The 17,213-nt window shown below is 29.5% G+C and overlaps 1 protein-coding gene and 1 non-coding gene across 3 annotated transcripts in view; one reads left to right on the top strand and one right to left on the bottom strand.

The window, feature by feature from the left end:
• Positions 1 to 400: 400 nt before the first annotated feature.
• TRNAS-AGA (transfer RNA serine (anticodon AGA)) lies at positions 401 to 482 on the bottom strand. The gene has a single exon. It is a non-coding gene; the product is annotated as a tRNA-Ser (tRNA).
• Positions 483 to 3,946: 3,464 nt separating this feature from the next.
• Positions 3,947 to 17,213, top strand: part of LOC107448379 (protein TANC2) — a 34,718-nt gene continuing 21,451 nt past the window's right edge. For both annotated transcript variants that reach the window (XM_016063549.5, XM_071187478.2), the window contains exons 1-9: positions 3,947 to 4,154; positions 8,825 to 8,971; positions 10,043 to 10,102; positions 10,985 to 11,083; positions 14,260 to 14,337; positions 14,478 to 14,587; positions 14,668 to 14,791; positions 15,730 to 15,916; positions 16,796 to 17,006. In XM_016063549.5, the coding sequence (XP_015919035.3) occupies positions 4,088 to 4,154; positions 8,825 to 8,971; positions 10,043 to 10,102; positions 10,985 to 11,083; positions 14,260 to 14,337; positions 14,478 to 14,587; positions 14,668 to 14,791; positions 15,730 to 15,916; positions 16,796 to 17,006 (1,083 nt within the window). In that variant the 5' untranslated portion in view covers positions 3,947 to 4,087. The remainder of the gene's footprint in view (positions 4,155 to 8,824; positions 8,972 to 10,042; positions 10,103 to 10,984; positions 11,084 to 14,259; positions 14,338 to 14,477; positions 14,588 to 14,667; positions 14,792 to 15,729; positions 15,917 to 16,795; positions 17,007 to 17,213) is intronic.

The raw sequence follows: 17,213 nt of genomic DNA, 5'->3' as shown, positions 1-17,213 counted from the left end.
ATAACTATTTTTCGTTCATCTCCTTCGCAAAAAACAAATTAATAAATAAATAATTATAATTTTTCTGAAACAAAAAATACATGAAGTTATAAGTTGCTTTTGTTATCATATAAATAAGAAAATATATTAAAATTTAAGAGCAAATATTACTTATTAAGTTAATTAAATTATGAAAAAAAAAACAATATTTATTTTTAAGAACAAAGGTAAATTTCTCACTATAGTTAAAGTCGAATTTAATATAATTGTATTTAATGATTATTTTTTTATTAACTCTCAATTATACATATCAACTCTAAAAACATGATAAATGGTTTGTAGTTTCAAAATTAAAATAGTAATGATGAGATATGCCACGCTCATTTCAGTCGATATAGGTCTAAAAGAAATACAACTTTCTCGTAGTCGGCAGGATTCGAACCTGCGCGGGAAGATCCCAATGGATTTCTAGTCCATCGCCTTAACCACTCGGCCACGACTACACGTTTAGCTCTTTAAACAGTTTTTTAATATATTATTTAGTAACAGTTATCTAATATAGTATTTAAACTGTAAATCTAAAATTATCGTCATTTTATCTCGTAGCTATTATGTCACAAACAATTTACAAACAATAATTTTAGAAAAAGAATTTTATTTTATGAATTGATTTTCACGAAAATCAAAAAACAAACAAACAAACAAAAATAAGCTAGCTTAGCTATTTTGTTATAAAAAATTTTCAAACAATAATTTTTTAAAATATGTGAGTTTTATATAATAATTTTCTGTTTAATAATTTTTCAAATAATAATTTTTTAAAATATGTGAGTTTTATTTCATGAATCGCGCCTTTTCTCGCGAAAATCAAAATACAAATAAATAAGTAATAAATAAGTAAATAAATAAATAAATAAAACTCCTACGTACTTCTCTAACTCTTCTATTACCTAATCAGAATAGATTTACTTTTTCATCTCAAGTAAAAAATTGCAGTGGTTGCAGGACCACAGTCAATAAGCAAGGTTTCATCTTTAAAAAAGCTAAACAGCGACCATTTTGTATTGTGTTGCTTTTGAAAATTTAATTTTGATGATTTACTTATCGTATAAAAAGCACCTTTTCACAATTTTGTTTTATTCTATTGTTTGTTGTTGTACATAGGAAAAGAAAAAGAAATTTATTTCAAATAGAGCCTTTAATTCTCCGATTTTTAAAATCAGTTTTATCTTATCTGCTTATTACAAAAATCATTCCCTAACTTTGCAAAGAAATAAACAACGCTTTTGCTTAGATTCAATTATCAATCAAAAAACCTTAAACCTATAACAGTTGAATGTGTCAAGTTCTTTAAGGGTGCTCTACATTTTGACCTACATTTGGAGAACTTACAACGTCACAGAATTACTTTTTTTTAAATAAACTTATTATTTAAAAAACGGATTAAAAAGTCATTTGTTGAGTCTTAAGTCATCTTTAAGGGTGCTATTCATTCTGACCTACATTTGGAGAATTTACAACGTCACAAAATTATTTTTTAAAATAAACTTATTATTAAAAAAATGGATTAAAAAGTCATTTGTTGTGTCTTAAATAAAAAGGGGTGGTTTGAAAGTTTGCTATATTAGTCGTGCACTTTCTGCCAATGTTCGTGACTTTCATTAAATAACATTTAGAAAGTAAACCTTCATTGCCCTGAAGTCTCATCTAATTTAATTCCACACTTTAGAAAACAGATAAAGACCATGATTGTCAGATTGTAAAAGAATGCTAGTAAACCTATCAATTACAGGAAAAAAATAAATACAAGAGTACAAAAAATTTCGTAGCGCCGTAATATGTATATATATGCATATATATATTCAAAATGATTTTGAAAACAAAGATTATCTTACACTAAGTCAAAATAAAATTATCTTATAATATTTTCCGTTAAAAGATTATTTATGATTTTTTTTCCTCTTAATTTTATCCAAAATATTTTCTATGGCTTTTTTCTACGGCTTTTGAGCAGATGTGTCGCTTTTTAAAATGTATTAATTTCAGAATTCGAAGTTTTTAATCAGATCTGCATGAATCTTCATATAGATTGTAAGAAAAATTAAAACTTGTAACAAGAGAAAAAATTCAGTGTAACTTAATTCATTTTAAAGTGAGTAAAAATTATACAAAAAATAAATGTATAGCATAAATAAATATGTATAGCAATTAGAAAAAAATCAAAATCTGTCAGTTCATCTAAAAGAAGTTAATTAAGAGAAAAACTGACAAATTCACTAAATTACCCTTCAATGAATTTAAAGAATTTTAAAAATTTACATTTTTATTTTTTCGAAAATTTTTATTTAATTCTCAATTTTTAATGCTGACCAACACAAAAACATTATTTTTCTCAATGAATCATTATATTGGTGCATATTTGAATCATTATATCATGGTATCCCAAGGAATCGCTCAGGAGAGATTCTTTAGGCTACATTCCCAATTATGAGAATCAATAAATAAATTCAGTCAGTTCAATTAAAGAACTAGATAAATAAATAGAGTAGAAAATTAATAATTTTAAAAATTCTCCATTCTTTTGATAAACTAAGATTGCGAAACGTTTAACTTTTCTTGAGAAATCCTTATATGAATCTGAATTTTTAAAGCTGTCCAACACTTCTATTTCTAAGTAAATCTGATTCATTATAACAATTCACGCCTCCACCTTGATTTTGGTACAGATCTCAAAGAATATTTATTTAAAATAAAGCACATCTAAGTGGAAATACCATTATTTTCTTTTACTTAACCAAAATAATAATAGTGAATAGTTCAGAAATATGAGAATTTAAAAGAAATCAGTCAGTTCATCTCAAAAATCAAGTAGAAAATTAATGATTTTAAAAAAAATCTATTCTATTAATAAACAAAATAATTTGAAACGTCTAATTTTTCCTCAGAATTCTTTATATGAATCTAAATTTTTAAAGCTGAACGACAAAAACCTCTATTTCTAAATGAATCTCAGTCATTATAACGATTCACGTCTCCACTTGATTTTGGTACAAATCTCAAAGAATATCTCTTTATAAAAATAAAAATAAAAATATTAATAAAACAATAGAATAAAACTCATCTCGATGGAAACTCCTTTATTTACTTTCACCTGAACAAAATAATGATGTAAATAGTCTAGAAATGTTGCTGTTTTCTCATATATAGGAATGAAAAAAACAAATCTGTTCAGCCTAAATATCAAGAGGAAAGTTAATAATTTTTAAAAAATTCCATTCTATTCATAAACAAAGGATTTTAAAACGTAAAATTTTTCCTGAGAATTCTTGATATGAATCTAAATTTTTAAAGCTGACCAACACCTCTATTTTTAAGTGAATCTAAGTCATTACAATGATTCACATCTCCACATGATTTTGGTGCAGATCCCACAGAATAATATCTTTAAAAGAAACTCATCTCGGTGGAAACATCTTTATTTACTTTCACCTAAGTAAAATAATAATGTAAATAGTAGAGAAATGTTGCTGTCTCAACATATATAAGAATTTAAAAAAAATAATAATAATAATAAGTAAAAAAAAATCTGTTCACCTCAAAGAATTAAGCAGAAAATTAATAATTCTAAAAAATTTGCATTCTATTAATAAACAAAAGATTTCGAAACGTCTATTTTTTCTTAAAAATTCCTTATATGGATCTAAATTTTTAAAGCAGACTAAAACCTCTATTTCTAAGTGAACCTGAGTCATTACAACGATTCATGTCTCCACATGATTTTGGTACAGATCCCAAAGAATATCTCTTTAAAAAAAACTCTTCTCGTTGGAAATACCTTTATTTACTTTCACCTAAACAAAATAATAATAAAGAGTGGAGAAATGTTGCGGTAAAAAGAAAAGGATGTCGCTCTTTTACTGAAATTTGCAAGCCAAAGCTTGTAGGGATTCCCTAAATATCTCAGACAACAGTGACGATCAGAACGACTCTTGGGTGCAAACTCAGAAGTTCAGAGACCGCGATTAAGTTAAATTTAGCGAGTCTTGGGTGACGGCAACATTACTCAACTAAATCTAACAGTAATGATTTTAACTCCTTAAAGAAAGGGATGCTTTTGTGGCATTGGGATATTGTAAGACCAATTCGAACGTATTTTAATCGTAGAAGACGACTCAGTAAGTAGATTTAATTAGTATTTAAATTCACTAAATAAGTCAGTAATTTTAAAAGGTTCACTATTGTAAAATTTTCAAAAAATAAAAAAAATATTAATTTTGCGTAATTCAGTAGTATGCCCAATTGAAAATGGTTTTTCTTGCAAATGTTATCCAAATCTTACGTAAATGAGAAATTTATGAAGCATATTGTCTTGGCCGGCATATAGAAAAAAGATTGTTTTTTTGTTTCTCACAATCTTAATTTTTGAAATCACTTTCTCATAAACTTCTTTATAGATTATTCAGTTTACCATAAAATAAATTAATAAAAATAAAGGCATATTAGTTACTAACATAGTGTCTGTTTTACGTAGAAGTTAATATTTAAATTCACTTAATAAATCAGTAAATTTAAGAGACCCACTATTGTGAAATTTTCAAAAAATAAACGCTATTATTTTACGTTATTTTACTGTAAGCTTATTCGGGAGCTACGTTTTTGAAAAATGTTAACCAAAATGCATACAAATGCGAAATATAGGAAGCACATTGCATAGACACCTACATAGAAGAAAAACTGCATTTCTCAAAACTTTGATTTTTGCAATCATTCACTCATTGATTTCTTTACATATAATGTGATTTGTCATAAAATAAATAAATGCCTATAACGACATGTAAATTACAAACGTACTTTCTGTTGCACGTAGGAGTTAATTGATATTTGAATTCCCTCAATAAATAAATAAATTTCTGAGGTCCACTATAGTGAATTTTTTAAAAAAATACAATTTATAATCTAGCGTAATTCGACAGTCACAATTGAGAACCGTTTTTCAGAAAATGTAAATCGAAATTCTTACGAATCAGAAATATTGAAGACATATTGCATTGATATGCCCATAGGGGGAAAATGTCTTCGAATAGCTTTTTCTGGCAACTTCGATTTTCACCATTACGAGATCGTTAACTTAGATAAAATTTTATTTGTCATAAGATAAATAAATAAAAATAACGCCGTGTCAATTTTATCACGTAGTTGCTGTCGCATGTAGGAGTTAGTTAATATTTAAATTCACTCAATAATTCAGTAAGTCTTATAGATCCCCTATTGTGATTTTTTTTTTTTAAAAAAAATGTCATAATTTTACTTGACTCGACTATAAGCACATTCGAGAACCACTTTTCCTAAAAATATAAACGAAAATTCATACAAATGAGAAACGTAAAAAGCACATAACAATGACACTTTTATAGAAGAAAAATGTCTTCGCGAATTAATCACAGCTTCGACTTTTATAATTAGGGGACAGTTAACTTCCTTAAATATAAATTCATTTTCTCAAAAACTAAATGGAAATAATGGCATGTCAATAATGGCTTGGAAAGGTGTTGGGATGCCCGGAGCGAACTCAAAATGAAAGTGGGAGACAAATTAAGAAATTAAAAATGTAATTTAATAAAAATAAAAACCTAGGAAATTTAATATATTTAATAAAAGTCATATTTCAAACTCATTCTTATGCAAAAAAATGCGGAAATTCTTTTATGGTAAATATGGACTATTTCTAACATTATATGTTTTCTTAAGTGCTAAAAATATTTAAATTTTAAGGGCTTCTATTATTATATTTGTTTATGTAATAAGTAACTTACCATTCAATTTGTTTGAGCCAAGTATTTCTGCGTTAAAAAATATAATTTCATAATGAAAATAATATTAACAGATTTTAAGTTTCAGTGTCCTTAGGTGTGAAATAAAATGTCCCTATTTGACTGGGGCCATTGCCCCTTCTATGCATGTCATTGCGTATCAATTTCTAAAGGTAGTCTCTGTTGCGCATAGGATTTAATTATTTATTTATATTATTGTTTCTGGTGAATCAACTGATATACAGTCGGACTTCTATTTAACGAACTTCCATTTTGCGAATTTCTCTATTTTGCGATTTTCATCAAGGAACGAAGAACATTTTGAAAATTTCTTCGTAAATTAACTTCCAAGTAGCGAAATGAATTTCTATTAAACAAATTTTTCCTTGAGATCCCCTTTCCCTATTTCTCAAAATATTTCGGAGCTTTTCAAAATTGTTAACGCATTTTATGATGGAGGGGATGACATTGAATTGATTTTCGCAGCCACATAATTTTTTAGAGAAAGCAGTAAAATCCCTTTTTGTTTGCATTTCATACAGGAATCCGTGACAAAAATCAATTTAAGAGAAAGCATAACAGAAATTTTTAAAGCATGGAACTATGATGTTACAGATAGTACCTATTCGTAAAAGTACTATTCGTTATACCGTACAGATAGTACTATTCGTTTTCAGAAGCTGGATTCTTAGCTCGGAGAATTTGGAAAGTGTGGACTGGACGAGGATGGCATTCCTTTAGAAGAACTTAAAAATATGTGGGTACAGCTAAAAGAGAATCACGAAATAAACGATGATGTACTGATTAACGATTTTCTTTTTATTGATACTTAGTCCTCAGAAATCTTAATTGAATCGGATCGCAGTGGGAAAAATAGGCACAATGCAGCAATCAATTGAGAGGAAGACGAAAAAGATGAAGACAGAAATGATAAAGAAATCACCGAACCTTCATATTATGAAATGTTAAAATCATTTGAAACAATTCGATTGTAGATAATAATTTACAAGATATATCAATTGCTATTTTAATTATGTCTAGTGCTTATGAATTTCGAACCTGTTTTGTGTTGCTTAAGTATTTTAAATGAAGATTTTCTACTTAATGAATTTTTCATATAAGGAACTTTTTATCCGGATTTAGCGACTTCGTTAAATAGAGGTCCGACTGTACTTAATTTTTAAAGGCATTTTTCATCCAAACTGACGTCATTTTATTATAAAATACCTATTAAAACTCATACGTGTAACAAAAAAGAACTGCACCAATAATACATGAACTTCTAAATACTCAAGTAAATTGGATGAAAATTATTGAGAAGATGTCTTTGAAAGGAGCATTATTCATTAATAATTCACGCGTTTAGCTTTACAAAATATTTTTATTCACTTTTTAAATACTGTTCAAAATGTGTGAAACATAGAACAGTGTTAAAATAAATAATTATATTTTAATTTATAAATTTATTTATAAATTTACTCATCTTTGATACTAATAATACAATAAATATACTAATCATATATTTATCTGTAAATATACAAGTTTTTTTAAATAAGAAGCTCTCTTGTAATTGTTTTTTTATATTTGACAATAACTGTAAATGAACTATAACTGTAAAGGCTTATATTAATGGGCGCTCATTATGCTCATTAGTCCATTTGTGTACGTTTTTATAGCTATATAACAGTGAAATATTTTCCTCGCATACATATTTATGCTGATTCTCCATATGTTTTCCACTACATTGTATTTATTTTTTTTATATTTATAAATTTAAGTTTTATAAAAAAAAGCAACAAAAATTCAGTTACGAAAAACGAATAAAAAGAACCTTCAAATATAATTTAATGTATCAGAAAGGTTTTTTTTCCTCAATTTTTTCAATTTGAACAATTTTTAAAAAATCCAGAATACATTTATCAATGACTACATTTTCCAATGTTTACTTTTTTTTCTAAATAATGTTTTTATTTCGAATTAGATAACAATGTACCTTGAATTTTGGAACATAAAAAATTGAGGCTTGATTGGGTATCTGTGGAATGTGAAATCAGGTGATTACTACCATGCTATCTATATAATGTAAACTGGAGTTCTCGTATATTCCTGTATTAACTTCGGGTTTTCATGATTATTATGAAAGATTATTTCCAAACCGTAGTTAGTAGCCCAGTTTTAATATGATGTTAGCTGTCAAATCAGACTAATTAAAAACTCGAAGTTATTTTTTTGTCAAATATAAATTCTTTATTTTAAATTTATAAAAAAAAAACTTTATTTTGTTTCATTTTAATATTTTCTTAACTTCCGTATTCTTGATTTTCATGATGTATAACAGATGTCTACAATATTTTGGGAAATTTAACCAAGCGGTTTTATTGTAATAGGTCACAAAACATCTACTGTTATTTTGTTTTATATTTTAAATCTAAAATTTAATTAGTTTTAGGGACATCGTGAGTTCTTAAATTTCTTCAAGTAGGACATAAAAATTTGAATTTTGTAGCAGAAGGGTTTGATTTCTTTACGAGAAGCAAAGCTTATTATTCTAAACGACTCTATAATTATTCAAAGTATTTTCCAAAAGAGTTTGAGTAAAAAGAAATTCTCTTAATATACTGTAATTAATATATTCAATCTATTCATCATTGTATTTAAATAGACCATAGCATAACATTATGCATGTTTGTTCGTACTTTAGGTGCAATTTAACATTCTGAATATTTATATTATTTTGCTTAGCTACTTAGTTTATATTGCTTTATTAGTTAAGCTAGTTTAAATTATTTTAGTTAGTTAAGTTACTTAGTTTATTTAGTTCACGCATGCATATCTAAAATTATTAGCCTCCTGGCAGTACAGTTAGTTTGTTTATCTTATTATAACTTATGGCAATTAAATAGAAATTTGGAACTATAAGATATTTTTTTGCTATATTCCTTTATATTTCAGTTGTGAAGAGGATAAGTATCTTGTTTCATTAAAATCATATTTAAGTAAAATTTATCTTCGTACATAAAATTATATCTTCGTAGGATGGAAGCGAAACTACACAAAAGGTCAGTGTCCATCCTGCAAACTTCCGTTTGATAGTGGCAAAAAACGATGTGTAGTCGATTCTTGCGGTCATGACAGATGTTACAGTTGTCTTTGTGTTCAAGATTCATGCCCCACATGTATTCGTAAGTATTCATTTGGGTTTTTGAGTGAAAGTCATGCAAACATTGATAGCTCTAGGTATTAACTTTGTAAATAACTCTACACCTTCCTTTAAAAATATTAGAACAATTGAAAAACTTAACATTTTACATTAATTTTATATCGTATACAGAATTTTTTAACATTTAAAAAGTTGAAATGCATTGTAAATAAAGTATACAATATCTATTTCTAATGAAACAAATTATTAAAATAAGATTTTGTTTTATCAAAAATGTTCGGATATATATTATAGACAATAATGTTTTATACTAATCGGGAGAAAATAATGCCTTAATTCTTTTAGGAATAGCCATACCCGTTTTCAAAAATAACCTAGGACAATCGAATCCACTTAAACTCTTTGCATTCCAAGTACTTTAAAATACTGTTTTGAACAAATGTAAGAACTAAATCATTTAAAGTATTTTTACATAATTTTTAATATATTTAAAATATTTTTGTTACTAATTAATGCACAAAATTTTTAATTTTAGAGTTATGACTGTTGATGGTGCCTAAAAAGCAATATTGGAGTAGTTGAGATTAACTTAAAAAAAGGGTTAAACTTTAAAAACATTGGACAGAAAAGCATCACTACGAAATTTTATTAGATTTACAAGATGTAACATACAAAAAATCTGAGAGAAGAGGACTGAACTGAACTTGATTTATGAGTTGGGCGCCTGCCGGGGCCGCCCAGCGGCCCCTATCCCAACCATCGTGGATTATTAATCGTTGTATAAGTTCTTTGAGATCATCAGACTATGTGGTAGCTATCAGGAGAAAAAGTGGACGAGTCTCGCGTATTTATTTCGCCGTAAATGTCTTATTAATTTGCTGGTACCGGTAAATCATCTTGAAACCCTAGATTTCCTTATGTTCCCTTTTATACCAGAGTATTTTTCTAGATTTGTTAATGGAGATATTGGTTAGTAAATTTACATATAGTTTATAAAACAGTAGATAAGGTTTCAAATACTTAAAACAATTTTAAAATTCATTGAAGAGTCAGCGAAAGTGTAATATGTTCTTATTTGATCACTTTTTTTTAGGTGAAGTCGTAACATACCGATCATCGAAAAAATGTTCTCGAAATACAGAAAAGGCCGAAAGTAAGGATCATTTTTACTAATACATCAAAATGTATACATTTTTATCGGTTTGGAAAAAAAATCAAACAATTAACTTTAGCTTCTCAGTTTTTCAGTAATACTTATACTTTCTAGATGAATATTAGACAAAAACATGTATGAAGTTTCTAATAAAAATGAAAGATTATTGAAAGCGTATATGTTACTGTTAATGACCGAAATTGGTGGTTGTTGACTTCCATCGGTGAATGTTGACAATCACATAGCCGCTTTTGCAAATATCCGAAATATATACTAGATCTATTTAAGTGCCACTACCCGGTATACATTTGCCCTGTATACCCTACATCAATGTTTTTTAAGATCAAGTGCCACTATCCAGTATGTATTTAACCGGTTTTCCGGTAATGTTTCTCCTAATCTATCAGCAGATATTAAAATATCGAATAAATGTGATAATATCAACGAGAGCTGGGATAGCCTGGTTGGTAGGGTACTGGGCCCATGTTCAAGAAATCGTGGGTTCGATCTCCGCCAGCCGAAGACTCCCCGTGTAGTAAATGGTGACTGGTGCATGTTAAATCTGCCGCCTCCATGTTCCCATAACAAATCCTCGAGGAGTTTCCTTGTCTTCTGGATTGGTTCAAAATTTCAAGACTACGGAGTTGAACATTAGTAGTCGTAAGCCCAAAATTGGATCGGCTGGTCAACGACGGCTATAAAATAATATAAAAAAATAATATCAATGAATAAATTAATATTAAATCGGATATAACAAATATTTCAGACATTCACCATAGTGACAACGTGATTGTTGACATTCATCGGTGAATGTCGACATTCTCTTGATTTCGGTCATTCACGGTAACATATATATAATACTTTTTTTTGTGTATATTTCAGAAAGAAAATCGAGCGAAACACCAATGCGTGTATTGATGAATATAACCAACGAACCATCACTGAGCGTTCCAAAAGATTCTGGGCCATCAGGCATTTATCGTATGAAATAAGTTGATTTACTTTCTCTGGCTGAATGTTGTAGAAAGCATCCAATGCTATAATTTTCAAAATCCTTGTTTAAAAAAAAAATAATAAAATACCTCAAAGTAGTTGAAAATGTGACTAAAGTTTTTATATTCAGAGATGACAACTTGCTCCGCTTTGTAGAAAAATATTTTCTAGTGCTAATGAAGTGTAAGTTATTTTTAGTTTAACATTTTTCATTTTAAGTAATTTTTCCACTATTACATATCAAAAATTCAAAGATGATGAAGAATGCAAATTTATTGCAGTTATCTCCTGGTGATACTTTTAAAGAGTGGGCGTAATTATTCTTATTTTATATGTTTTACTATTTAATCCGATACCAGTCTGATGTAGATATAATCCGCATATTCCGTTGCAGTTATAAAACTTCTCCAGAAGGCAGAGCAGTTGGCATCCCTGTATATTGTTAATTCCAATTTTTAGAATTAACAAATCCTAGTTGAGTTTTTAAATCTGGACATGGTTCGCAATGCGTTTTTGTGAAAATGGAAAAAGCTCAAAAAGCGTGTTAACGAAAAAGGACAAAGCTTGAAATGCATGTTTACGGAAATGGTTTAAGCATAAAATGTGCCTTCTTAATTTTGAACTCAAATTTAACAACTAAACGGGAATCACGTGTTTACTTTTCCTCACTTATTTAAACACTAAGCATAATCATTGCGAGGCAAAGTCAGACTTCGGGCAAAGAATATAGAACGAAGCAAACATTTTATTTATTAAGGATATTTTATTATAATATATTATTTTGTATTTTAATATACACGTCCAAGAGACTCCCAAGTTAGTAGTAATCTTGTTGGTTTTTTTTTAATTTAAAATTGATTAGTAAATTACTAAATACATTGTGTAGTACTTACAGAATCCCAATGATGTGACCCAGGTTCGAATCCCAGCGGTGGCTGGTTGATGCGAACTCTGCTCCTGGCTCACCCCTACCACAGTACTGACGTAAAATATCCTCAGTGGTAGACTAATCATGGGTTTGAGACCCCTTACCATCGGGTTAACCGTGTGAGGTTTTCGTGGTTTTCTCCTCTATCTAACTCAAATTCCCTCAAAAAGTCCTCCACGAAGGCTAGTTTGTCCCACAGCTTGATCGAGGAGTTCCTTTGTCTTCTGAGTTGGGTTCAAAATTACAAAGCATTGATGGTCATCAGAATTAGGTCAGCTGTTGGTACGCTATACCAGAAAAACAACTTACAGGGTGAGAAACATACTCAGATTAAGCAGAGTGTCATTTGAAGTTCCAGCGCATGCGCATAAGATGAAAAGTAACAGTCGGGAGGTACGTCACCTGTGAACCAGTTGTTGGACAACTCTACTTGCATGGTGGGGTGCGCTGCTTCCACCCAACCGCCATTTTATTCTTTCTTTCGATATCAAATATGTTAGCATATTTAATTAACATGGATGATATAAATGTATTCTCAAAGAAAAATCATAAAAGTACAGCTCTGTTTATCAATAGTGTAAAAATACAGAGCAAACCAACGATAGGCGATCGCAACGCTCGACTACGCCATCTGGGGAGAAGACCGGTTCCATGCCTTTGGCCCTTAACCCTTCCCTCTCCTCCTCTGTTCAGTTGTATAGAAATGTACGACAATATTTTTCCTATTTAATTGTTAAAAATATTTTTTTTTTATTTTCATGACGCTTTCTTTTAGAACTATGTTTAATTTAGTTTTCAATTCCATATAGTTTCCTATACGGAATTTCCTATATGGTTCCTATATGGTTCCATATTTAACTTACTTACTTCTTCTGTGATTCTCCACACACTAATGGTGAAGTGTTGCCATTGGTAGAGAGTTCTGCGCCACCTGTAGCCCATTTTGCCAATAAAAAAATAAAAAAAACTTTTCTTCTTCTCCCCAACGCTTTCCCAGAATCGGTTAGTTGGCAAACCCTTTTATAGAACCTCTGTTGTTGTTTGTACCCGTAAATGTTGCGCACAGGGACCACACCTAACCTCAGGAGACTAATTTACATTATGTCAATGAAAAAGACCCCTTCTTTGCTTCGGGGTGGCTAGGTATATATATTACAAATGTAACTTTTTTTCAGACTTCATATTCAGCATTCTAAGTGATGAAATGAGTTTTAAAACTTTAAATTGCTTCAACGAAAACTTACAAACACTATAGATTAATAGCACCTGTGGCAGCATTGTAAAAACAACTGTTAACTTTTAAAGTCATTGAAAAAAAGGTAAATTTAATTAAATGTACCAGGAGCTTTTTTGTAAATGAACCATATCATTCTACGAATTTATTTGGATTCATCAGTTTATTCTTTTTTATTTATTTTTTTAAAGGAAAAAAATACTCATAAAGAAGTTTGAAAAATCGAGTCAAACGCTTTATCCCTTTCCGTAAACACGCAATACAAACTATTTTCACTTTCGTAAACACGCATTTCGAGCTTTGACTATTTTTGTAAACACGCATTTCGAGCTGCGTCTAGATTTAAAAATTCATTGACGAAATCATTATTTTTATTTTACTAAATCGTGATTTTCATTATCGTTTTAGTAACCTTGTCAATACAAATGTCAAAAAATACATGCATTAGGAGAGTAAAATCAATGTTAAAAAAAAGAATTAAAACAAGAACTTTATTAAAATATTACGAACCATTATAAAATATAATCACATGGAAGTAGTTGCTCACATTTACCGAAATCAATCTCAGCAAACGTCATGATTTTCTTGTCGAATGAAACTAAAAAAAAAATTATATAAATTATGAAAATTGATAAATTTTTTTAGACGCATATTTAATAAACGCTTTTTCACATATAGGCTTTGATGCTTTGAATCTCAAGTTGACTGCGATTTATCTGGTTAATGATTCATCATGTTTTGATTAAGTTTTATATTCAACCCTTACTTAAATAATACTTTGCAAGCCATACTACGTATAAATTCAACTTCATTTTTGACAAGGATAAAGAAATATATTTTGAGTGGTTGATTATGATACATTCTACATTTCTGACATATTTTATTTTTCATTTTTAAATGTATTTCAAGAATTCAAAGCATATGCGATGTTTTTCCACGGCAACTTTCATATTTTAATAATTTATATGCTTCGCCAAAAATTCAAATAAAAATATGTTTCAGAGAAAGGACAATATGCTAAAGGCTTGCCTCAACCGCAGAGAACTACCACGGCCACATCTTTCGACGAAATGTTTTTGAGTAAGTTTTTAATACATTTTGTTTAAAAAAAGCATATTTAAGAGAAGAAAAAAAACTTTCATTTCTTGCTCCTTTAATAGGATGAATTTCGAAACTCACCATTTTGCATATTTTAATGGGATTTTCCTCCCATTAATTAGGTACACCCGAATGTTTCATAAAATTGAAACCCCTATACTTCGAAGTTCCTCAACCGGAAAACGAGAATGCTTTCCTGTATAGACAATGGGTATTTCAAGAGATCTACAAGGTGTTAATTCAGTTTGCATACGATTTAAATTGAAATTCAATTCGTAAGACATAGGTTTAATTTAGTTTATTTATTTTTAGGCAGTGTCATCTAATCTCCGAGGTGTCGTATTAGTGGGGGACGAAGGATCGGGAAAAACTACACTAATATTGCAGCTGGTTGATTGGAGTTCTTTTGGTCGTAAAAGAAAATCGGGTATCATTAGTGAGTATGATTTTGCTCATACTATCATTTGCTTAGACTCTTTTCAATATGCGAAGTTAAACATCACTAGGTTTAGTCAGTAAGCTGGTGGGGGACCACTTTCTTCAGCCTACTTAGGGGCCGAGGGTGAACGGTATCGGTTCTCGTTAAACTGTTTTTCGATAAAGTGCCTGACTTCGCACGCAGACCAAAGCTGGGAGTCATACCCAGTCCATAGGATCAAAATTGCTATAGCGTGTCTTCAGATCATCTTCAGAGATGTTTTCCAGATCATCTTGGTTTTGTTTGGTACGAAACGCATTGAAACCTCATGACAAAAGCAGTGACTTCGCCCAAACAGCAAGGATAAAATGCACTATATAAATTGATAATTAATATCTGGTAAAATCAAATTTATTTAAGAAAATATCAGCAATTGGATGTACAGTGTTTAATGTGACACAAGAGTTGCGGGCACTATTCTGCACCAAACTTGAGATTAAAAATTTACGCTTATATTTACTCAAAGTATTGGTACCAGAAACTGTGTCTGATGTAAAAAAAATAATAAATGGTAGAAAAAAAGCCATGGAAAAATGACTAGGATGCCCCCGAGATCGTTAATTCCGTAGAAAAAAGATGAGTAGGTAAACTGCTTGAGAAGTGAAACTGCAACAATATTTATAATCCCAAAAAATCTGGAAGAAAATCAAAATTTTCCTGAATCGAGCAGTCACTTTTAAGCAAATTCTAATCACTCTTTATTTAGTTACATAATTATTATAATTATCTTATGCAACACACTGTGAAAAATGTGCCTCGCAGAAAAAATTATGCCCGTAAAGCTATCATAGCCATAAAAATACAGTTCTGCCAGTCAGTTTACTTCTCGTGAAGAACTATTTTCTTGAAATACAAAAAATTAATATAAATATTTATTTCTCGTTTCTTTCATATAGGTGAAAGTATAGCTAGCGATTTAATAACGTTTGAAAACCTGGCTTCAAAAGTAGTTGGTTATCATTTCTGCCAAAAAGACTGCTCAGAAACATGCATGATAGCAAACTTTGTGCACAGTTTAGCCGCTCAACTTTGTCAAGCTCCACAACTAGTGGAATTCCGTAATGTTCTTCTTCAAGATGTAAGGTATCGATTTTCTTTACCACTTTTATAAGTTTCATCCTGGTTGTTTTTTTTTCTTTTTAACCATCAATTATATAGTGGTTTTTTCTTCTAAATTCATCTCTTTGCTTTGAGGGAGGCTTCTTTTTGATTTTTAACTCGTTAGGCAGAGTTCGACACATGTCTATAAGAGGTCGTGAGTTCGATCCCTACATCACTGGATATCACAAAAAATAGGTTACTCGTGATGAGTAAATGAAAATAAAAATCTAGCCTTTTTTTAAGCATTTGATAATGTGTTAAGCTTAATGCACATAATAGGGAGATCAAAAGCAGTTTGCAAGAAATCTTATACTGAACTTCAATTCCGCATGCAGTTTATGAGCTTGTGGAAAATAATAAATAATTTTAAAAGCTAAGCTCTTTTATTTGTTATTTTCGTTTAAGATTCAAAATGGAAAAATTAAGCCTTCTTTAAGCATTTGATAATGTGTCAAACTTAATGCGCATAATAATAAGTACGGAAGCAGCTTGCAAAAAAGTTTGTACAGTCGAACTTCAATTCAATATGCAGTTTATGAGCTTGTGGAAAATAAAAAATAATTTTAAAAGCTAAGCTCTTTTATTTGTTATTTTTGTTTAAGATTCAAAATGGAAAAATTAAGCCTTCTTTAAGCATTTGATAATGTGTCAAACTTAATGCGCATAATAATAAGTACGAAAGCAGCTTGCAAAAAAGTTTGTACTGTCGAAATTCAATTCAATATGCAGTTTATGAGCTTGTGGAAAATAATAAATAATTTTAAAAGCTAAGCTCTTTTATTTGTTATTTTTGTTCAATATTCCAAGTGGGAAGTCTTTTAATTCTAAAACAGGTGCATTTTTCTTTATTTATGCATACAGTTGTCAACAAGTCCTAAGTTTAGAAAACTGCATCGCAGATCCCGATACTGCATTCTCGAAAGGTATTCTTCAACCACTACGTTCAATAAAGAATTCCTCATTTACTTCAGAACTTCTGGTGATAGATAGCATTCATGAAGCTGAAAATCAACAATGTTCCTTTACTTCATTCCTAGCATCGCATATCGAAGAATTCCCTTCTTGGCTCAAGGTAAAAAGAAAAGAATTCCTGAACAGGAATTTCCATGATCATTTTTAGTGAACAATAAATTCTCATATAAATATCCCTCCTCTTCATGTAATATGTTATTAGATAAAAAAAATTTACAAATCACGCAATAAGTTTTTTTTTATGCTAAAATAATAAAACTATAATACTAAAAGCTGAAATTTTCCAAAAAAATGCCAATATTTCATC

The sequence above is a fragment of the Parasteatoda tepidariorum genome, chromosome 11 (genome assembly GCF_982258835.1).
Source record: "Parasteatoda tepidariorum strain Cologne lab strain chromosome 11, Ptep-v5.0, whole genome shotgun sequence".
NCBI classification, from domain to species: Eukaryota; Metazoa; Arthropoda; class Arachnida; order Araneae; family Theridiidae; genus Parasteatoda; species Parasteatoda tepidariorum.
The sequence above is the reverse complement of the archived record's forward strand: the minus strand, read 5'-3'. Positions and strand labels throughout refer to the sequence as shown.